The sequence below is a fragment of the Nerophis lumbriciformis genome, linkage group LG12 (assembly GCF_033978685.3).
Source record: "Nerophis lumbriciformis linkage group LG12, RoL_Nlum_v2.1, whole genome shotgun sequence".
Lineage (NCBI taxonomy): Eukaryota > Metazoa > Chordata > Actinopteri > Syngnathiformes > Syngnathidae > Nerophis > Nerophis lumbriciformis.
The window spans coordinates 25,691,175-25,716,325 of NC_084559.2; the positions used below are offsets into that span (position 1 = coordinate 25,691,175).

At 39.5% G+C, this 25,151-nt stretch overlaps 1 protein-coding gene across 3 annotated transcripts in view; it reads right to left on the bottom strand.

The window, feature by feature from the left end:
- The window catches only part of mfsd3 (major facilitator superfamily domain containing 3), a 64,369-nt gene that overhangs the window by 39,067 nt on the left and 151 nt on the right, over positions 1-25,151 (bottom strand). For 2 of the 3 annotated variants that reach the window (XM_061986190.2, XM_061986191.1), the window contains exon 2: positions 22,084-22,849. In XM_061986190.2, coding sequence (XP_061842174.1) covers positions 22,084-22,783 — 700 coding nt within the window. In that variant the 5' untranslated portion in view covers positions 22,784-22,849. Of the gene's footprint in view, positions 1-22,083; positions 22,850-24,766; positions 25,123-25,151 lie in introns of those variants that run through there. The other variant, XM_061986192.2, reaches the window with a different exon arrangement.

Consider the following 25,151-nt stretch of genomic DNA (forward strand, 5'->3'; position numbering starts at 1 on the left):
GCCAGAGAGATGTTTATCGGACACAATGTTTAACCTTCACCAGGAAGTATCTGTGAACACGGGGTGAAAAAACTGTTTTTATTTTGATGACACTTTCTGGAAATATCAGAAATGGGATAAGGAACATATTGTTAGATTTTGGGGGTGATCAAAATTATTTCTACCATGTTTCTGTTATAAGGCTCACAGAGAGTAGATTACTGACAAGAGGGTTCATTCTTTTTGTTTTCATTTCGTGGGAGATAGGGCCTGGCATTGGTCTGCACTCTCCAATAGCCTTTTTTAGTTACTATTGCAGTTGAGGTTATAATATGTTTAACAGCAACTATTATACCCTGTTTTTATTGCATGTGTAGTTTTTTGTTGTAAGTCCTCTATCTTGTCATTATTATTGTGATTTCGACATGCCAATTTATAAAAACCGTATTGCTCAAAAAATGTATTTAAAATACATACTAGAAATAAAGTTTTAAAACAAAATCAGCATAAGCGGTACAAACATGCCAAAGCTAAAATCATGCAGACAATCTCAGCAACATCATATCTGGAATATCCAGAAGGAAATCAAGAACAAACGTCATTGTTCATTTTAGGGCTGCAGCTATTGATTCTTTTAGTATTGTACTTGTTCAGTAATAGAGTGGATTGTAATCGATTAGTTTGCTTGATTAATCAAGCAATCAGATAAAACACATGCTATTGCCTCAATACGTATTTTAAGTAAAATAATTACAATAAACAAAAAATGTTCTGCTTACCTTATCCTTCATACTTATTTTCTAATAAAGGTGCATCATCAACATTTAAATTTCACTTTTAACATGTGTGCATTAATAATAATTTTTAAAAAACTGTTTGCCGCCACACAGATCATGGCACCCACTCACCACAGCTCTCCTGTGCGCTCTATTGCAGTGGCCGTGCGGAAAATATGTCCACATGTTTAAAATTCTAGGTACTTCATGTGGTTCGGATTTTATAAATTTTTATTAGTTTCACTCATTGAACGATCAATGGATGCATTAGGAAATTGATTAAGCTTTGTAACTCTAGTTCATTTGCTGCAGTTGACAAGTTGCCGATGATAACTGTAAGCTGAATTTTAAAAACGCTGAATTTTAAATACTCTAAACCAAACCTTTATTCCAAGTGGTGTGATGAGAGATGGCGTGCGGGCACGAGTTTGAACACCATGGGCCTGATTTACTAAGATCCAATACCTTTGTAATATCTACAAAGACAGCTAGTGCAATTGATAACTGGTTTGTAATATCTACAAAGACTGAGACTGCAATTAATAACTGGTGCAGAATGCCCTATTTAAATTAGGATTTAACCAAGAAGACACTTATTTATTGCGCATGCATGTTATCATGAGCCTACTTGTGGCATTTTGCTATGTTTTGAAACATGCAGCAGACCATTACGTACCACTTTTTATAAGCATTTTAAATGCAGTCGTGCAGTGCATCTACAACAGAAAACACTTTTTTAGCGCTAAAGGTGAGCTAATGGAAGATACTGGCACTAACTGCGAGCGTGCCCTGGAATGTTCCAGCCACAAGAAAATGCATATTGCAACAAGTTTTTTGTTTTTTTTACATTGGAGATACGTTGTTATCATTTTTATATTAAAAAAAACAAAAACATAATAACACCAACAGCCACCAAAACGCATCAATTAATTGTGTTTTAATCAGCCTCTTAAGTCATCCAGCAGCTAAAAAAAATACATTGATATTGCAGAATAGACAATATGTAAAAAAAAAAAAAAATTCTGACAGCTCATATATGTTGACAAGCATACGTTGACCAGCGCAATGACCTCCTTTCTCACAGCTTTGTTTGCGCAACTGCCAGTTTGCATGCCCTTTCTAGATGTACTAAACAGTGTTGGGTTAGTTACTGAAAAACAGTAACTAGTTACAGTTACTAGTTACTTTATTTCAAAAGTAACTCAGTTACTAACTCAGTTACTTACACCAAAAAGTAATGCGTTACTGTGAAAAGTAACTATTTAGTTACTTCTTCTACTTTTTTTTTTTAAAGCTCCCATTAATGCCCTTTTAGCCTTCATTTTAGTACTGTTATTGCACTGGAGAATAATACAATCTGTTGATCAACTTGACATACATTTGCATCACTGAACTCTGCTAAGCAATGTGGTCTACATACAACACACAAAGACAAAGATATGTTTCAAAGGGCCAATTTATTTCAGGCCAGAACAAATTGACAAAACTATTTTAAATAGCTGCAACATAACATACATAAGTAACAAACAGCATAAAAACACTAACACTAATAACCACGTTAAACCCAGATTCCGAACTAATAAAGGTCTTAACTCATTCTCTTTCTATGCCACTTCAATATGGAATGCACTCCCAACAGGTGTAAAAGAAAGGGCATCTCTATCCTCCTTCAAAACCGCACTAAAAGAACATCTCCAGGCAACTACAACCCTAAACTAACACCCTCCCTTCCACATAATACCTCTTCGGATTGTAAATAATCAAATGTAGACACTTTTTCTTATACTTTCTCATCTCTCTCTCTGTGTCCACTACTTGCTGTACATATCCTACCAAGTCAGTCCTACACTGTTTCAATGTCCATTTCTCTGATGATGCAATTGTTGATGACTGAAGTGTTGATACCAACCAAACCTAACCCCGCCCCTCCATATCCCACACCCCGGATTGTAAATAATGTAAATAATTCAATGTATATACCCTGATGATTATCTTGTGTGATGACTGTATTATGATGTTAGTATATATTTGATAGTATATATCTGTATCTGGACCCCGACTTAAACAAGTTAAAAAACGTATTTGGGTGTTACCATTTAGTGGTCAATTGTACGGAATATGTACTGTACTGTGCAATCTACTAATAAAAGTTTCAATCAATCAATCAATCAACAACATAGCTGTAAAGCTGGCTTCACCTAAGGAAGGCACACGTGACATACACAGAGCCTAACCAGGCAGATTTGAATTGTTGTTTTGGGCAGTAGACGGGATCTTTGATCCAAGACACAACTTACATTTAACTAAAATGTTCTTTTCTTTGTGCTCGACAAAAGAAAAGAAGTGAGAATATCTCATACTTGCCAACCCTCCCGAATTTCACTGCCTCTCCCTGGTACAACCATTCTCCAAATTTCTGCCGATTTCCAGCCGGACTTAAGGCACGCCCCCTCCCGGTCTGTGCGGATCTGAGTGGGGACAGCCTGTCGTCACGTCCGCTTGGCCAACCAAAAAGTAACCACAGAACACTATACCGTATAGGCGTATAGTGTTCTGTGGTTACTTTTTTGTTGGCCAACGGTTGTATTGCAAGCTGTAGGTGGGAAGCGGTGTATTGCGGCCGACTGCAGCAACACAAACACAACCGGTGTTTCATTGTTTACATTCCCGAAAGATGACAGTCAAGCTTTACCATTGGCCTGTGGAGAACTGGGACAACAGAGACTCTTACCAGGAGGACTTTGAGTTGGATACGCAGACACGGTACCGTGAGTACGCATGCAGCTGCGGCTTCCAAACATTTGATCGCTTGCCCGTACGTGCATGCCGCTATGTGCATGTCACGTACGTAACTTTGGGGAAATATATTTGCTGTATGAACTTTGGGGAGGTGAACGGTACTTTGGGCTGTGGGATTGAGTGTGTTGTGCAGGTGTTTGAGTTGTATTGGCGGGTTATATGGATGGGAGGGAGGAGGTGTTTGTTATGCGGGATTAGAGTATATATATGTCTTGTGTTTATTTACTGTTTTAGTCATTCCCAGCTGAATATCAGGTCCCACTCGCCTCTCACAGCATCTTCCCTATCTGAATCGCTCCCACTGCCCTCTAGTCCTTCACTCTCACTTTCCTCATCCACAAATCTTTCATCCTTGCTCAAATTAATAGGGAAATCGTCGCTTTCCCGGTCCGAAACGCTCTCGCTGCTGGTGGCCATGATTGTAAACAATGTGCGGATGTGAGGAGCTCCACAACCTGTGATGTCACGCGCATATCGTCTGCTACTTCCGGTACAGGCAAGGCTTTTTTATCAGCGACCAAAAGTTGCGAACTTTATCGTCGATGTTCTCTACTAAATCCTTTCAGAAGAAATATGGCAATATCGCAAAATGATCAAGTATGACACATAGAATGGACCTGCTATCCCCGTTTAAATAATAAAATCGCATTTCAGTAGGCCTTTAATACACACAAACATTCAGTAGTCATATTGGGGGGAAAGGTGATCACATTTCTAGGGGCCCACACATAGGCCCCAGGAGCCTCTATGACAAAATTATTATGCATACACCTAACTAATCCGGATTAAAAAAAAGTTACAAGTCATACAATATTCTAATTGTGAACATTTCAATAACCCCCTTGGCGCCTTCTTAAAAAAATGGTTTGGTCCACACCGCGGTTCATTCTTCCCATGGTTCTTCCTCATCGGAATTAAGTGAGTGCGAGCGAACTCCAGCAGTGTAGGATTAGGGCTGGTCGGTATTTTTAGAAAGAGATATGTATTTGAGACAATATCGCAATACCTATAAATGTAATCCTCAATGTCTTGACGCGGAAGTCTCTCTGCCCATTCTGTCTACGCTGGGATCTGTCCCGCAACCTGCAGGGTAGGAGCCGCGCTCACTTGACACACACTCCAGTACGAGGACTGTGTGAAGCATACCTGTCAACCTTACCGTTTTGCCGGGAAATCACGTATTTTGACCTCCTTTCCCGGCGCCTTGCCGATCCCGGATTTTGCTCTCAATGAAAAAATAATCTTGAGCAGTATTGTTGCAAGTGATCGGGGTCCGTTCGACTCAAGCCTCGGCAACACTCGGCATCACTTGGGTTAACACGCGTTCAAGACAGCAGCGTGGCGAGTTTCAATTTACGGAATTTTATCATATCAACAACGCGTGAGAGATGGATGGACTTGAAAACGATGAAGAAGACATTTCTGCCTGTGTGTAAATAGATATGTTCCCAGTTACATCTGTATGAAAAAAACAGATTTAAGAAGCTGCCATAAATAATGTATTCGTTATCTGAGCTTGTAGTTACAACTACTTTTCTCAAGAAGCACCGTCACATCCAATGTATACACATTCTGAAAAGGTGTTTAGCTCCAGTGGTAATATTGTCATCAGCCACACGCATCCTGCAGTTGACAGCTTGGTGTTCCTGGCTTAAAATTTTAAGGGTCTTCAAAAAATGTTGAGCTAAAAAGTACTGTTCTTAAAAATCCTTAAAAATATATTTTAAAAGCTTTTTTTAATATTTGTATTTGCATCTATCTATGCATGAAACTTGAACATTTTCAGAAAATTACTCATGTTAAGTACCGTATTTTTCGGAGAATAAGTCACTCCGGAGTACCGTATTTTCCGCACTATTAGCCGCACCTAAAAACCACAAATTTTCTCAAAAGCTGACAGTGCGCCTTTTAACCCGGTGCGCTTTATATATGGATAAATATTAAGATTCATTTTCATAAAGTTTCGATCTCGCAACTTCGGTAAACAGCCGCCATCTTTTTTCCCGGTAGAACAGGAAGCGCTTCTTCTTCTACGCAAGCAACCGCCAAGGTAAGCACCCGCCCCCATAGAACAGGAAGCGCTTCTTCTTCTACTGTAAGCAACCACCCGCTCGCGTAGAAGAAGAAAAAGCGCGCGGATATCACCGTACGTTTCATTTCCTTTGTGTGTTTACATCTGTAAAGACCACAAAATGGCTCCTACTAAGCGTCAGGGATCCGGTTCATGAAAAGACGCAATCTCTCCATCCACACACGGATTACTATTTCACAGCAACTGATATTCCTGTGAAACGCACCGTGGATACAACGGGAGCATGTACGGTGAATATTCGCACCACAGGGAATGAGAAGTCATCCTTCACTGTGGTTCTAGCTTGCCATGCTAATGAAACTTCCACCCATGGTGATATTCAAAAGGAAGACCTTGCCAAAAGAGACCTTTCCAGCCGGCGTCATCATAAAAAGCTAACTCGAAGGGATGGATGAAGAAAAGATGAGCGAGTGGTTAAGGTAAGTTTAAGTTTACGCGAAGAGGCCGGGTGGCTTTTTTCACGCAGCTCTGTCCATGTTGATATACGTATGTTTGTGATTGCACATTTGCGTACATTTTGGGAGTGAACAGAGTTGTTAGAACGCTGGTTTTTAATATATTATTAAAGTTTGACTGACCTATCTGACTGTTTTTTTGACATTCCTTTAGCGCAGTTAGATGCGGCTTACAACACCGGGCGGCTTATAGGTGGACAAAGTTTTGAAATATGCCGTTCATTGAAGGCGCGGCTTTTAACCCAGGGCGCCTTATGGTGCGGAAAATACGGTATAAGTCGCACCCGCCGAAAATGCATAATAAAGAAGGAAAAAAACATATATAAGTCGCACTGGAGCCCAGCCAAACTATGAAAAAAACTGCGACTTATAGTACGAAGAATACGGTATTTGTTTCAAAAAAACAACTTGACATGCATATTTGGGTTTGACTTTGTCTAAATTCACTTTATGAAAAAAATGTTGCGATACATATCGTATATCAATGTTCAGCCAAAATATATCGGGATATGAGTTTTGGTCTATATCGCCCAGCCTGAGTTAGGATGCCCATTAAATAGCACAAGTCCAGACAAAACAAAATGTTTGGGGGAGAGGCCAGGAATAGGAGCAGCACAGCAGTGGTCCAATCAAGAAACGTTTTGTTGAAAGAGTAAAACTACCAAGGGTTGAAACAATTAGTCTACTTGTTCATTTATTTAATGTCTTTAACTTTACCTTTGACAGGGCGCACGCTGGACTCTGGAGACTACGTTAGCTGTCATCTGGCCATGCTACAATCTGGACAAGTCACCAGTGGCACAGCCAGTTACACATTTTTTGAGTTTGTGAGTGTTCTCCTGTGTTTAGTGATTTAGTTCCTGTCCTGTGCTTTTATTTTGGTAGCTTTTCCACTTATGTTGGGTGTTTTCCCGTAACCACTTGACTCCTGCCTTGTGAACGCTATTCCCCTTACGGGTTTAGTGTTTTCAATTAGGACTATTTAAGTTGCGTCTTAGCCACCATTCTTTGTTGGGACTTAATTAATACTTATTCATGTGGACGCTTCTCCTGCCGCACTTCTCTATGTGTGAGTTTTTTTTGCTGTGTTCCATCATTTTGTTTTGCAGTCTGTCAGTTTTAGTTTCAGTTTTGCATTGCCTTCCCTATGCACGTTGCCTCCACAGGTTTTCTGCATCTTGGGAGCACGCCAAATATCGCCATCATGCGACTCTAGTGTCACAGCCAGTTCATTAAAAAAAAAGTTGCCAGTTTATTGTAAAGCCACAGTCTGACAGTGTGTTTCACACATATTACTCAGTAATTAATAATGACTAAATAATTGTCTTTGGTTAGTTACGCTTTATTGTGTTCGGTGTGGTTTTGTAAAATGTGTTATTAGTGGGACATTTATATAACCTAAATACAAAAAAGGTAAATATTCACAGATTTGTTGTTTGTATTTATAGCATTACAAAATTAAAGACATTCATAATAGCTGACAACAAAAAAGTAAAAAAGACTATTCAGAATTTGGGAAAGTTTTTACACTGACTTTCATATCATAACATTACCTGACTGTTGCAGGTAAATAAAGGATGTTTAACAAACTGAAACTAGTTTAAAAACTATCTCAGATCCATAACAAGTCAAGAGAGGCAATAGCCTTGCTAGACTTGCATTTAAAAAGTCAGTCAGGCTGACAATTTGACTTCAAAAGATCTCATAAGCAAATTTGCTAACAGAAAGGCTTTCTGATGAGACTTAAAGGGGAACATAATCACCAGACCTATGTAAGCGTCAATATATACCTTGATGTTGCAGAAAAAAGACCATATATTTTTTAACCCATTTCCGAACTCTAATTGGGTGAATTTTGGCGAATTAAACGCCTTTCTAATATTCGCTCTCGGAGCGATGACGTCACAACGTGGCGTCACATCGGGAAGCAATCCGCCATTTTCTCAAACACCGAGTCAAATCAGCTCTGTTATTTTCCGTTTTTTCGACTGTTTTCCGTACCTTGGAGACATCATGCCTCGTCGGTGTGTTGTCGGAGGGTGTAACAACACGAACAGGGACGGATTCAAGTTGCACCAGTGGCCCAAAGATGCGAAAGTGGCAAGAAATTGGACGTTTGTTCCGCACACTTTACCGACGAAAGCTATGCTACGACAGAGATGGCAAGAATGTGTGGATATCCTGCGACACTCAAAGCAGATGCATTTCCAACGATAAAGTCAAAGAAATCTGCCGCCAGACCCCCATTGAATCTGCCGCAGTGTGTGAGCAATTCAGGGACAAAGGACCTCGGTAGCACGGCAAGCAATGGCGGCAGTTTGTTCCCGCAGACGAGCGGGCTAAACCCCCTATCAACCCTAGCTTCCCTGGCCTGGTGACATCAACTCCAAAACTGGACAGATCAGCTTTCAGGAAAAGAGCGCGGATGAGGGTATGTCTACAGAATATATTAATTGATGAAAATTGGGCTGTCTGCACTCTCAAAGTGCATGTTGTTGCCAAATGTATTACATATGCTGTAAACCTAGTTCATAGTTGTTAGTTTCCTTTAATGCCAAACAAACACATACCAATCGTTGGTTAGAAAGCGATCGCCGAATTCGTCCTCGCTTTCTCCCGTGTCGCTGGCTGTCGTGTCGTTTTCGTCGGTTTCGCTTGCATATGATTCAAACCGATATGGCTCAATAGCTTCAGTTTCTTCTTCAATTTCGTTTTCGCTACCTGCCTCCACACTACAACCATCCGTTTCAATACATTCGTAATCTGTTGAATCGCTTAAGCCGCTGAAATCCGAGTCTGAATCCGAGCTAATGTCGCTATAGCTTGCTGTTCTTTCCGCCATGTTTGTTTGTGTTGGCTTCACTATGTGACATCACAGGAAAATGGACGGGTGTTTATAACGATGGTTAAAATCAGGCACTTTGAAGCTATTTTTAGAGATATTGCGTGATGGGTAAAATTTTGAAAAAAACTTCGAAAAATATAATAAGCCACTGGGAACTGATTTTTAATGGTTTTAACAATTCTGAAATTGTGATAATATTCCCCTTTAAACTTTAATTGAGATTAGATGAGGCTTCTTTCTGTTTTTGATATTTGTTTTTTAACAAGGCTTTTTGTTTTACTTGGACATTTAAGTTAAATGCCACATATTTACCTGTGGACTATTTTGGTTAGTTAGTTAGTTAGTTTATTATTTCTTCGGTCAGTGGTCAACAAAATAAACAAACAGTTGCCAGGACACTGGCAAGACACTGTTTTTTTGCATTTGAGTGCCTAATTGTTAAATACAAAAATACCCACTACCTATCGATTGGTTAATTTAAAATGCATTTGCAATCAGAAGTATAAGAATGTTGCAAAATCAGTGAAATGAGAATAAGAAAACTAAATTCTGACTTACGAAAACAAATTGGGTGTATTAAACCAGGCACCGTCAAGAACACTGAAAAACAAAAATATTGAAGATGGCAATGAATGGGGTAGAGGGGCCACACCGATATTCTTTCATGGGGCCCAGAATTCCTAGCAACGGCCCTGTGTGTAACATATAGGGGGTTGGGATGTTGTTTAGATTGAGACCAGGGTTGGATCAGGGTAAAATGAGGGTGAGAGGTCGACGAGGACAGTGAGGTCAAACCCTCAGATCCAATGCTGCAGCTTAGACAAAAGAGCTGGCAGAGCAGTAGAGATCAGCAAGGACACTCAGTCACTCTGCACAACAATATTATCACTCCTGGCTCAGAGCTTAGTAAACAAAGACAGGTTCATGCATATGACATGTTTGAGTAGAACGCATATTTCTCCCTTTGGCCTCTCAAGGACTCAGAAATCTCTGCACACACATCACTTTCACATGAATATTAGTCTGTTGACACAAGTTTCCACATAAAGACATGATAAATCACTGCAGATCTGTGTAGATGTCACTGAGTTCTCTGTGGCCCTCGGGGCTCCAAAATTTGGGTAACAACATTATGTTGTAGATTAGTGGGATTTGTCACCCATTGAAAGCCTATAAGACAAGCAAAGAAGTTACATTGTCAACTTCCATCCATCCATCCATCCATTTTTCTACCGATTGTCCCTTTCGGGGTCGTGGGAGGTGCTGGAGCCTATCTCAGCTGCATTCATTGTCATATTCTTCTGGTCAAATGAAAAGTCACAAAGATCAACTAGGCAATCGCGATCAATGGTTGAGGGTATTAAAAATAGGCTTTCTAATAAATATCTGTTTATGAGCGTGTTCATTATTTGCAGTTTATTGTCTATCGGGGGTAGGTCTTGGAATGGAACCCCCAAAAATAGCTGGGATCTAATATGTTAAAATATAGACAGACAAAATTACAGCAATAAGTAGACAAAATATATATTAATGCTAGTTATTTTAATGTTAAGCATAACATAAGATTTATATTTAGGATTTTTTTTTTGTTATTTCTGCATTTTGCAAAATTTGTTAAAATGACTTTAAATAGTAGCTTAAAGTGTACTTGGAGGACAGGTGGTGACGAATTCAGGCCGAAACAGTTTATGACACCCACACAAGCATTAATGGATTTATTTGTCGTTAAAAGGAATGCAACATCTTTAAGACACACATTATTTTTTAGGTATGTGGTCAATGATGTAAGAATGACATGCACCATCACAGTATGATTCTACATGGCTAAATGTGTTTATCTCTATGCTCATGTTGCTCTGTCTCTCTCAGGGCACCATGTGGTGCTTGTTCATTAATTCATCCCCTCTATCAGCCTCCATCGCTGCAAGTCCTTTTCCCCTCTGGAAAATATCCTCCTGTCTCTATAAGTTTCTCTCCTCCCCCACTACCATCCTCCACTAAAAACAGGAGTATGGACTATTATTTGATGCAATTCTCCTCATCCTAATTGTGAATTTGAGTTGTTGAAATTAGTTTAAAAATATTACTTGAATGTTTTGTTTGTTTGTTTTTAAATCACTCAATTGAAACTATGTACAACATACTGTAGACTCTAGAGTATGTCAAAGAGTAAAAGCTCAGAATGAAACTGTACCTTAAAGGGGAACTGCACTTTATTTTAAATGTTGCCTATCGTTCACAATCATTATGAAAAACATGACGATGGATGGTATTTATTTTTTTGCATTCTAAATATTAAATAAATGCGATCAAATGTCTGCTCACAATGGAGCCTATTGTAACCGCCCAATTCCGCCTACAAAGCTCTTTAAAAAAACATTCAAACACCTATTGATGTTTTATATACATGATTTAAGTATATATGTAATGTGGTCACGGGCACATTTATAATAACATTGATTGTGAACGATAGGCAAAATTCCCAAAAAAGGGCACTTCACCTTTAAAGGGGCGCTGTACTTTTTTAAAATTTAGTCCATAATTCACGATCCCTTTTATGAGACAAGAGCAGATATGTCTTTCTCTTTTCTGAGCATTCTAAATAGTGAAAACGTCGAGCAAGAGGTGGCTGACAATGCAAGGATTGACCTATTTTGCAAAAAAAAAACAATTAAAACATCCAAAAGCTCCATTAAGGTTTCATATACATGCTGTAAGTATGTATGCAATGTAGTAATAGACACATCAGTAGTAAGTAGGCCTAGGCAATATGGTCTAAAAATAAAATCTTAGATTTTTTCACAAAAACTTATATTTTCCGATATTTCTCCCTACTTTTTAAAGAAACCATTGAATACAAATGACAGGGATAATTCAAAACAATTTGTTTTTCTTTTATTTGATCAAAAACGAGTAGTTGTATGACACTACTTACACTGCATCTTACTCTAAGCAAATTCTAATTTGAATATTTTTTTTGTTTTTAGACTACATATAAATGTGTACTTTTTATGGAATAATTTTTGAAGAACTAAAATAAGAGCTTCCTCCGTGAAGCAATTCTTCTGTATTGAATAAAATACTTCTGTTAACAAAAATTTTGCATTGCACATAAATAATAATCTCCAACATTGAGATTAATAATGTGAAAACTTAAAACTTTAGTCTTGAATAAAATACTAATGTAGTATTATAGATTATATGCAAATAAATAAATAAGTAAAACATTGAAAAGACTATAAAACAGTTTTAGTAAATGGATAAACGCAGCCTTCATTCACACATCTTGGCGGTGTGCAGAGCGACTGCTTTAGTAATCGTTCTCCCCTGTGCTTGTTTCTCATCATAAATACCTGGTGTAAATGATTCCACCACAGTAAGATGCATTTTAACTGGAGTTTGTTTGTTGTTACGGTCTTGTTCGGCTGCTAGAGTTGCATTTTCCGCACGCGACTGGAGGCTCCGGTTTCAGGTACTGGAAAAAGTTTGCTTTGCTGCTGCTTTTTTGAATAAACTTTGCACCGTGCAGTTATTTGTTCCATGCCCGTTGCCGCAAAACCAAATTACTGAAAACACTTTTACTTTCTTTGAAACAAACGTTTTGCTCTTGTTATAGCGTTAGCATGTTTTAAATATCTGCTCAGGAGGGTTACAAAAGCTAACAGGGGCAAAAAGTATGCTGGAGCAAGAGGGAAAAAAAATATATATACCGTATTTTTCGGAATATATGTCGCACCGGCCGAAAATGCATAATAAAGAAGGAAAAAAACATATATAAGTCGCACTGGAGTATAAGTCGCAGATTTTTGGGAAATGTATTTGATAAAACCCAACACCAAGAATAGACATTTGAAAGGCAATTTAAAATAAATAAAGAATAGTGAACAACAGGCTGAATAAGTGTACGTTATATGACGCATAAATAACCAATTGAGAACGTGCCTGGTATGTTAACGTAACATATTATGGTAAGAGTCATTCAAATAACTATAACATATAGAACATGCTATACGTTTACCAAACAATCTGTCACTCGCTAAATCGCTAAATCCGATGAAATCTTATACGTCTAGTCTCTTACGTGAATGAGCTAAATAATATTATTTGATATTTTACGGTAATGTGTTAATAATTTCACACATAAGTCGCTCCTGAGTATAAGTCGCACCCTCGGCCAAACTATAAAAAAAACTACGACTTATAGTCCGAAAAATACGGTATATATATATATATATATATATATATTTTTTTTTTTTTTTTGTCAAATGGTCTGCAAAAAAAACTTGAACTTATCGACAAATTAGATATAACACCCAGGCCTAGTAACATGTAATATTTACAGAATTTTGGTCATTTTAAGCAATACCGAAACTTCTTTCCTGGACACATTGATTTCACAGAGAACATGGCAAAGAACGCTCTAACAATAACATCTAAGTGTTTTGTGTTTGCTACTGCTAATCATGGCAGACTTTGTAAGCGACGACGATTACTACTTTGGGACAAATGAGGACGCAGAACTTTTTGAAGCCTGAATATATGGAGAATAGGCTATTGCTTATAGCAGCTGGGTGGGCAATAAAAGAGGGGAAAAAGTTGTAGTAGACAGGGACCGAGAGAGTCAGGACTGGCATGACTTGGTGGCGAAGTGTAGAGCTTGCCAAGCCATGCCGAAGAGAAATTGAGTGCATCTGCTGCACACAGCGCTACATTGATGGAAAGGCTTTGTGTACCTGCCGAGGAGGACATTGCTTAAGAGACTGCATCACAAAGAATAAAAAAGTGTTTGTGCTAACAAACCCAGTGGTAGAAACGTTTTTCCATCTACCCAAAATCAACTAGAAAAGACGAACAACTGTCCATCAAGTAAGTCACCATGATATTGATTCTAAAATATGGAGCACACACAGTAGTGCTTGATATCACAGTTGTATACACAGTCGAGGTAGATGTGTACAAACAAAACATGAAACTTGGGCTAATATTTTACAGATAATGTTTGTCTTTTAGTAGTAATTCCTATGATTTTTGTTTTTCAGTCAGTACAGTCTGATGTCATATCGCATTGATTTGTGAATGAGTAGCAAAGCACTGTCACTACTACGCAAGAAAAGTAATTTGTCCTTTTTTGCTTCTACATTAACAATGTCGCTATAGCTTTGGGAATAATTTGGAAGTTTTATGGGGGTGGGGGGGTTTATAGGCGGAATAGATGACTCCCCATGACTCCTGTATTGTTAGCCACCATTTGCTAGCAGTTTTTCACTATTTAGAACACACAAGAGAGAAAGATGTGTGTTCTTGTCTCACATAAGGATTGTGAATGATGGCCAAAATTATTTTTAAAAAAAAGCAGTGCATGAATAATTATCAGCAATCAGACAGTAATGGAATATAATTATCAATAGTATAATTCAGTATATTTTTTACTATTAGCTGCAAATGAACATGTGATGAATGTAATTTGAGAGTGGCACATTTATTCTGTGCTAGCTGCTGAAATGTGGCATTATATCCTAATTCTGAATGGACTTTTTAACCAGCAATTAACTCTTCATCTACCTTTATTATCCACATTAACAATTGTCAAAGAAACAGCCTCTTAATGTCACATGTAGGCGATATGAGGATGCTAAACACACCTACAGTATGTGTAACCCTTGTGCACCCCTTGGGCCCAAAACGGGCATCATATGTATTTCTTAAGTGATATGATTTTTCAGTCTGAAGGATAGCGATGTGAACGTTTTTAAATGTGACATTGGTAAAAGAAGATACAAAAACTTTCAACACTTTCTTTTTAGAAATCTTTCGGCCCTATTGTCTCCCATTAGCAGCTATGTTTTTAACGAACTGTAATCCTGGTATATTATTACGCTTTTTCAATGAAAACTGAATCAATCTCATTGTTGTCGATTGAAAAAGAAGAAAATAATGTTTTGGTGTAATTGTGCCCCTTAATCACCAAATGGCGCCAAAATAACTAACAGCACAATTCTCAGAGCTTTAATGAGAATTAAACCACTGAAATACAATTAAAATTATCTTGGGCAGTTATATATAACATGGCAGATATATATATATAAAAGACTTGTGTGAACTTAAACTTAATGGAGTTGTTTCTGTTTTCTCTCTCATTCTAGTTCAGTAGGTACTGTAAAAATAATATTTTTGTCTACTGTATCAAAATCAACATTGTCATAAATTATTGACCTATTCTGTAATTACCCTACCTCAAATATTCCACACTGTAACTTGTTTTTTTTTTAGAAATATTGTATATTTTGCATTTTGCCATTATACAAAAACAGTTGACATTTTTGACAAAAAGACCATAAAAAATAAAAACTATTAAAAAAACTATTAAAACTTTGTATCGAAACATAGATCTAAAGTTGTTCAAAGATTTCAAGTGCTGAATGTAAAAAAATATATGTTATTCCAGACTTATGACCTTTCTATGAGCGGATCCTAAGAGTAAGTACGTAAAGTCAATCTTGAGGTTGCATGAGGGTTCAAATAAATCACTTGTTGTAAGTGACAGAGTTACGCAAAATAAATCAAAATTTGGCAACACCAAGCAATAAGATGTCAAGTTAAAAATTAAGTTAAATAAACACGCAGTACTTCCCTTCTATGTGCAACTTCTAGATACCACATGCTCCCATCATGCCCGTGGTCACTGGTGGCATGGGGGTTATAGCTCACAGCAAAGCTGCATCCAACATGGTCAACCTCAAGAGATCATTAGGGAGAGCTGAGAAGATGGGGTATATTTGTGTCTCGACAAAGACAATGGTTGGGGGGTGGTCCAGACAGGCAGATCACCGCTCTTATACAAACACCCACTTTTCTGCAACAAAAACAAAACGGTCTCTGGAAATTACGCCTGCATGTTGGGGCCTGAAATGTTTCAAAATCCATTCTCCATACAAAGTTCATAAATATTTAGGGTTGCATTACAGTAAATTCAAGAAGTGGCACGGCTGTCAATAACCCAACTACGCAAGGTAGAAATGCTTAAAACACCTAAATTATTACTGGTTGAGCGCACCCGCGGGCTCGTGTGACAGAGAGAGTTCTGTGGGGGTGGGGGGTTGCTCCCTAGACAGATTAGGGGCTCCAGCCAGCCTTCATATTTTGTCTAGCAGTGTCGTCTGTTGGGGCTCATCCGATTACAGAACAACCCCAAACACTCTCAAACACAGACACACACACAACTTAAAAACAAAAGCTCTATGCATTCTCGCACATGCATAAGTGAATGCTATGCAAATGTGCACAATTACATTTCCGACACCCACATGCAGACACACATCAGAATAATGTGGTGTCTTCCATTTCAGTTTGTGAACGCTACAGACACAAAGACACTTAATCCTTATATAATCCCCTCTCTGCTACCAAAGTCAGAGACATATAAACTCTCTCTCCGACACACACTCACTGAAAGGATTTTCAACTTGTTATCTTTGTTTCTCTGAGGAACTTACATGCATTCAATTAAGTATGGTTTCATTGATAGTATTGCTTTACCTTCAAAAATATTCTTTAGAACTTAACGTAAATATATCCCATTGTAAAATCATGACAAGTCTGCCGGTTTCTCTAGAGCCGTTACTGACCAAACTTGAAGTTGGACAGTACTGTAACTTGACTAAAACCAGTTTTCATAGACATACAGAGACATCTAGCGGTGAGTTTGAGTCCTGCATGCAGACAGAAACTATGAAAAAGCATACAATATGGACAAGGTACAAGAGTTCCTCAAAATGGAACCCAGCAATATTTCAGTTCCAAAAAAGAAGACTTACGTCTGTCTCACCTGTTTTGCTATTAAGATTAAATTAATTTAGGCATATTTTATTGTTGTACCATCAATGTATCATCTACTTATTAAAAAATCACAACCATATATTTGTTAAGATAAATATACTAAGGATAAACTACTGCTTATAGAAGAGAGCACAAAGAAGAGGGTGAGATGTTGGAGCAGACAAAAGCCGAGAGAGTGAGGTAAGTAAAAATGTCTTCGACACTATAAATCTGGAACTTGAGGCCAAGCTATTTTAACATAAATGGATTGCTTACCCAAAATCAATAGGAAAAAAAACGTCCCCGACCATCTGGACTAGACGAACAACTGTCCATCGACTAAGTCACTATATATATCGATCGTGATATACGCGTGTTCTTACAACTACAGTGCATACACTGTCTGGCTAGCTGAGTACAAACAAAACATGAAATGTGGGCTAATACTTTATACTGTAATATGATTGATCTTGTATTTCAGTCAGTACAGATTGGTCAAACTTATTTTGTGCGGACGTAGAAGCTAGCTTATCTCTCGCCGTAGTTAGCTTTTAGGGTTTATAACGAAGCATGCCGATGTGTTACTACGCTAAATCAAATCAAATCAAATCAACTTTATTTATAAAGCACATTTAAAATTTACCACAGGGGTAGCCAAAGTGCTGTACAATGAACAGGTTAAAAGATAAAACGAGTACCGAGCAAACACAACACAACACAAACAGAACACGATAAAAAATAAATAATTAAAATAGAATTAATAATAAGAGTAGAATAAGAGTTCAACAGTGTTCGCTCTTACAATAATGTTGTTACAGCTTGGTTATTATACAGGTTATGAAGTATTGTTGACGGTTTTTGAATGCATTTTTAAAGTGAGCTAGAGGTACAATGGATTGCTCCCATTAGCTGCATTGCTAGTCACCAAGAACTAGACACTTTTTACATAAGGACTGTGAACGAAATTCCAAAAAAGTGCAGTTCCCCTTTTAAAGGGGAACATTATCACAATTTCAGAAGGGTTAAAACCATTAAAAATCAGTTCCCAGTGGCTTATTTTATTTTTCGAAGTTTTTTCAAAATTTTACCCATCACGCAATATCCCTAAGAAAAGCTTCAAAGTGCCTGATTCTAACCATCGTTATATACACCCGTCCATTTTCCCGTGACGTCACATAGTGATGCCAACACAAACAAACATGGCGCATAGAACATCAAGCTATAGCGATATTAGCTCGGATTCAGACTCGGATTTCAGTGGCTTAAGCGATTCAACAGATTACGCATGTATTGAAACGGATGGTTGTAGTGTGGAGGCAGGTAGCGAAAACGAAATTGAAGAAGAAACTGAAGCTATTGAGCCATATCGGTTTGAACCGTATGCAAGCGAAACCGACGAAAACGACACGACAGCCAGCGACACGGGAGAAAGCGAGGACGAATTCGGCGATCGCCTTCTAACCAACGATTGGTATGTGTTTGTTTGGCATTAAAGGAAACTAACAACTATGAACTAGGTTTACAGCATATGAAATACATTTGGCAACAACATGCACTTTGAGAGTGCAGACGGCCCAATTTTCATCAATTAATATATTCTGTAGACATACCCTCATTCGCTCTCTTTTCCTGAAAGCTGATCTGTCCAGTTTTGGAGTTGATGTCAGCAGGCCAGGGAAGCTAGGGTCGATATTCTTCTCTTGATCATCTTCGGTCGCATAAGGGACGGTGTGAGCCAAGACATCCAGGGGGTTTAGCCCGCTCGTCTGCGGGAACAAACTGCCGCCATTGCTTGCCGTGCTACCGAGGTCCTTTGTCCCTGAATTGCTCACACACTCTGGCAGATTCAATGGGGGTCTGGCGGCAGATTTCTTTGACTTTATCGTTGGAAATGCATCTGCTTTGAGGGTCGCAGGATATCCACACATTCTTGCCATCTCTGTCGTAGCATAGCTTTCGTCGGTAAAGTGTGCGGAACAAACGTCCAATTTCTTGCCACTTTCGCATCTTTGGGCCACTGGTGCAACTTGAATCCGTCCCTGTTCGTGTTGTTACACCCTCCGACAACACACCGACGAGGCATGATGTCTCCAAGGTACGGAAAACAGTCGAAAAAACGGAAAATAACAGAGCTGATTTGACTCTGTGTTTGAGAAAATGGCGGATTGCTTCCCGATGTGACGTCACGTTGTGATGTCATCGCTCCGAGAGCGAATAATAGAAAAGCGTTTAATTCGCCAAAATTCACCCATTTAGAGTTCGGAAATCGGGTAAAAAAATATATGGTCTTTTTTCTGCAACATCAAGGTATATATTGGTGATAATGTTCCCCTTTAACCTAAAAAAGGACAGGAATTTGGAAAAAATTGGGAAACAAATACTGCATTGATGTTTTACTCGTTGTATACCACGCTGCCTAAAAGTAGAGAGTGGGTGGTTGTAAAAGCACATACTCACTCATTATCGAATTAGTGTACAGTTTTATTTATTTATAACTAACAATAGTAAGAATTCATCATAAAGACAGAAAGAAACACCAAATGCTTCCTTATTTTCCGCTTTGTCATCCACAATTTGCAGACATTCCCCGTGTATGTTTTACACTTGAAAAGTGTTTGTCTATCCTAGAGGGGAACTGCACTTATTTCTAAATGTTGCCTATCATTCACAATGCCTATGTAAGACAAGAACACATTTTTGTTTTGTTTTTCATACAATACAAGACGGGTAATAATGCAGCTAATGAGAGTACACTATTCTTCATGTAAAGCCCTCTAAAAAAAAAAAAAATCAAAAACCGCCAACAATACTCCATTTACAGCTTGTGACTTGAATATTAACAAAGTATTAGCAATACTGTTATTATAAGCGCTAACACAGACAATCTTTATTTAGTGGTGCTGTGGTCACAGAGAGCTAACTTGCTTGTGCTGCTATATTTACACATGGAGCCAATGCCTCGCCACTGAGCTGGGGAAAAATTAATTATAGATTATAAATCATGCCTCTCACTTGGATAGTAGAAGAAGTTGCCCATAAACCGAGAAGTTAGTCAAATTTGACATCCAACTTGGGACCCAGAGTTGGCGAGAAATACACAGAAAAAAACGCTTGTTTGTGGCATCTTTATGAACATCCCATTGAGAGCAGACCTTGTACAGTGATTGATTTATTATACTCGGAGTTTGTATTTCTTGTTTAGTACTGAGCAATACTGTTACATGATGCTTGCTGGATCTGTTTAGCACTCAGCTTCTAAAACTTGTAGCTCATCCTACTTTTGTTCAGGCTCAGAAGATAAGGTTCTGGATCATCATTTGTCCCAAAGTCTCTGATGGCTCTCATGAAGTCTGTCATGATTAGTAAGTGTTGTTGTTGTTGAAGGAAAAAGGTAACGTTGGGATGTGTCTTTGAAATTAATACGTCGCTTTATACTTAAAATTACCAAAATACGTAAATATAACATGTTATTATGATTGTGCCTGTTACTACATTACGTATGTACTTACAGTGTGTATATAAAACGTTAATGGAGGTTTTTTCTAGAGTGATTTATAGGGGGAATAGAGCGACTCCCATTGGCGCCATTGTTAGTCTACTTTTGCTAATGTTCATTTAAAAAGTACCAATGATTGTCACACACACACTAGGTGTGGAGAAATTATCCTCTGCATTTGACCCATCACCCTTGATCACCCCCTGGGAGGTGAGGGGAGCAGTGAGCAGCAACGGTGGCCGCGCCCGGGAATCATTTTGGTGATTTAACCCCCAATTCCAACCCTTGATGCTGAGTGTCAAGCACGGAGGTAATGGGTGCCATTTTTATAGTCTTTGGTATGACTCGGCCGGGCTTTGAAATCACGACCTACCGATCTCAGGGCGGACACTCTAACCACAAAGCCACTGATTTATGAGCTAGAATGCATAAAAAACATGTGTTCATGTCTTACATAAGGATTGTAACATCTGTAAATTGTTGAGAGCAAACAATAGCCATAATTTTTGTTGGGAAATGAGAGACGATGAAAGATTATCATCACACATCAACATCTCTGTTGTGTAAATGCTGCCTGTTTGCTAGGGCAGCATTGCAAATTACAATCTCTTCCTGACTGTCTTAACATGGCTAAATACAGGTTAAATAAATATACAAATACTGTATGTAGAAAACTAGGAAGTCAATCTTTATATACTACATCACCCAGAAGGCTTAGTGCCGCAGACAGAAACCGTAAGTAAGTCTGAGCTGCATTTGATCAATAAACACTTAATATATTGTCACACGTACATTTTATTGTAGGCTACTTGGAGACACTACATACAGAGTTGAAGATAAATATGCCAACATATTCAGTGAAGAATAACGCCATCCACAAACCATGTTAAACCCAGATTCTGATCTAATAAAGGTCTTAACTCATTTTCCTATGCCACATCAATATAGAATGCACTCCCAACAGGTGTAAAAGAAAGTGCATCTCTACCCTTCTTCAAAACCGCACGAAAAGAACACTTCCAGGCAACTACAACCCTAGACTAACACCCTCCCCCCACCACATCCCACCTCCCCGGATTGTAAAAAATCAAATGTATATACTTGTTCTTATGCTTTCTGAGCTTACTATGTTCACTGCTCGCTGTACATATCCTACGAAGTCAGACCTACACTGTTTCAATATCCATTTCTCAGATTATATTATTGTTAATGACTGAAGTGCTGATATCAACCAAACCTAACCCCCCCACCCCAAACCCCTCCACATCCCACCCCCCGGATTGTAAATAATGTAAATAATTCAATGTATATACTCTGATGATGATTAACTTGTGTGATGACTGTATTATGCTGATAGTATATATTTATACCATGAATTGATTAACGTGGACCCCGACTTAAACAAGTTGAAAAACTTATTCGGGTGTTACCATTTAGTGGTCAATTGTACGGAATATGTACTGTACAATCTACTAATAAAAGTCTCAATCAGTCAATCAATCGTTTGCTTTGCCCTGTGATTTTATATCGTTTGAAGATCATTCCCCAAGACCGGCAACAATTATAATACACTACTCATTAAATTTCACCAGACATATTAGGTATATTTGCACAAAGTATCAGATCGGTATCGTCAATAACAGCCTGAATTTTACTTGGCATCGGAAAATAAATCAGTGGTATCGCACATCACTAGGTGGTACAGGTTGAATTTGCGTGAATTGTGCAGGTTTACCTAAAGCTGTACCAAGCGATTGTATCATATCTTAGTACTGTTTTATTATTCATTTTCATTCATACATGCTTTTTTAATCAATCAGACTCACCCAGTTTGTATGTGAGCACGTAGAGGACCGTCCAAGTAGTGCCCGGGACTGCCAGCATCTTCCTCCACACACTCCATGGCCTCATAGCATCAACTACCTGTCCTCCTCTTTTGCCACCATCCGCCTGCTGGCCCCTCAAAGTTTCCTCATCCAACACAGGAGCTCCCCAAACAAACAGGGCCACACCTGCGTACACGAAAGTTAGCAGCAAAAACATCCAACTCCACCCGGCCACGTCAATCACAGCCAGCAGCCCGCCTCCGGCAAACAACGATCCAGCTTTGTAGCCCACAACTTGGGCCGTGTTACCCAATCCCAGCTCCCCGCGACCTTTCAACAGCCCCACGGCTGCACCATCCACTGCAATGTCTTGAACCGAGGCCAGGGTGTTCATGGCAAGCAGGGTCCCTGCTACTCCCCAAATGTGCATCTCTGGCGCAAGAACAGAACTGAAGAGGCATGTCAGTGCCAGTCCAGACACTGTCGCCACCAGCCACCGGCGCTTTGTGCCAATCCTGTCGACCAAAGGAGCCCAAAGCACCTTGAGGACCCATGGGAAATAGAGGATCTTGGTGAAGCCAATGCGTGTCAGGGAATGGCCAGCTCCACGCAGATAGACAGGTAGCAGGGAGGATTGCAGACCGTAGGGGATACCCTGGACAAAGTACAGCAGGCCCAAGAAGACTAGTTTGTCATTCATGATCTAGCTCCGAACTTGCTGTGGTCCATTGGTCACGTTGTTGTCATGGTTTGGATTACGGAGGACCTGAAATGGAAAGAGTCACGTCAATCAATCAAAGTTTATTTATATAGCCCTAACTCACGAGTGTCTCAAAGGGCTGCACAAGCCACAACGACATCCTCGGCTCAGATCCCACATCAGGGCAAGAAAAAATTTAACCAAATGGGCTCCAATGAGCAGAGGTGAGTAGTAACGCGCTACATTTACTCCGTTACATCTACTTGAGTAACGTTTGGGATACATTTTACTTCTAAGAGTAGTTTTAATGCAACATACTTTCACTTTTACTTGAGTATATTTATAGAGAAGAAACGCTACTTTTACTTCGCTCCATTTATCTACATTCAGCTCGCTACTCGCTACTGATTTTTATCGATCTGTTAATGCACGCTTTGTTTGTTTTGGCTTGTCAGACAGACCTTCAAAGTAGGATCTATCGCATGCCTGCGTTTCACCAATCTAATACAGTCACTGGTGACGTTTGACTCCGTTTCACCAATCAAATGCAGTCACTGGTGACGTTAGACTCCGTTTCACCAATCAAATCAAGGCGGTCACATGACAATGTTTCAGCGGCAAAACAACAACAAGCTTAAGCTTACATGAACTCAACTTCAAATTTGAGGAAGCACATCGCGGTAACGTTAGTAGATATTTTGGCTGTCACCGTAGGCTGATGTTAGCTTCCCTGCTATGAATCACTGTCAAATGTACATCGTGTGGGGACATTTATTAACGCACTGCAGCCTCATAGACAGACAAGACACACACACGTACACATGCATAGAAACACCAATCAGAAGCGCACAGTGTGTTCCCAGGTGCAGCCCACACCTATCAGTTTATGGTTTGCGTAAATAAATAAATGATAAATGGGTTATACTTGTATAGCGCTTTTCTACCTTCAAGGTACTCAAAGCGCTTTGACAGTATTTCCACATTCACCCATTCACACACTGATGGCGGGAGCTGCCATGCAAGGCGCTAACCAGCAGCCATCAGGAGCAAGGGGTGAAGTGTCTTGCCCAAGGACACAACGGACGTGACTAGGATGGTAGAAGGTGGGGATTGAACCCCAGTAACCAGCAACCCTCCGATTGCTGGCACAGCCACTCTACCAACTTCGCCACGCCGTCCCGTAAAGGCTAACTTGTAATTGTCCTTTGTAATCTCTACCTACTGAGCCTATGGTGCTGTTAAGTTATTGTGGCTCAATTTGCCTTAATTTTGTATATGTTAATGTATTATTATTTAATTGATATTATTGTTTTAGTTGAGAGCACCCAGCTTTGGGTTATGACTGAAAGGACAAGATCACGGGTACAAGCGGCCGAAATGAGTTTCCTCCACCGGGTGGCGGGGCTCTCCCTTAGAGATAGGGTGAGAAGCTCTGCCATCCGGGGGGAGCTCAAAGTAAAGCCGCTGCTCCTCCACATCGAGAGGAGCCAGATAAGGTGGTTTGGGCATCTGGTCAGGATGCCACCCGAACGCCTCCCTAGGGAGGTGTTTAGGGCACGTCCGACCGGTAGGAGGCCGCGGGGAAGACCCAGGACACGTTGGGAAGACTATGTCTCCCGGCTGGCCTGGGAACGCCTCGGGGTCCCACAGGAAGAGCTGGACGAAGTGGCTGGGGAGAGGGAAGTCTGGGCTTCCCTGCTTAGGCTGCTGCCCCCGCGACCCGACCTCGGATAAGCGGAAGAAGATGAATGGATGGATGGATCTAATACTAATAATAATAATGGATTTTACATTTGTTGCCGTCATCATTAAACGAACAGGTTACTCATCAGTTACTCAGTACTTGAGAAGTTATTTCACAACATACTTTATACTTTTACTCAAGTAAATATTTGGGTGACTACTCCTTACTTTTACTTGAGTAATAAATCTCTAAAGTAATAGTATTCTTACTTGAGTACAATTTCTGGCTACTCGACCCACCTCTGCCAATGAGACGTCGAGTGGATCTAGCATAATAGTGTGTGTCCAGTCCATAGCGGATCACGTGATATGCAGGCTTCGTGACGCTGACCTTCTCACTGAGCTACCATAGAACATGACACTTTGTCAAACTGTACAAGAGCAAACATCATCAAACCATAGAACAATTTCGTGTTTTATCAATGTAAAACATTTAGCATTTTTCGGACGCTTTACTCGCCGTGCACATTTGCCGAAGCCGTTATCGTATCATTTCCTTAGCCACCGTTAGCTAGCAGTGCCTTCTGTCATGCTAAAACAGAAACGCATGTCGATTTTAAACACACACGCACAGCTTGGAAATATAATTTCGTAGTTTTAGTCGCTCCGTTTGTATCCCTCATTA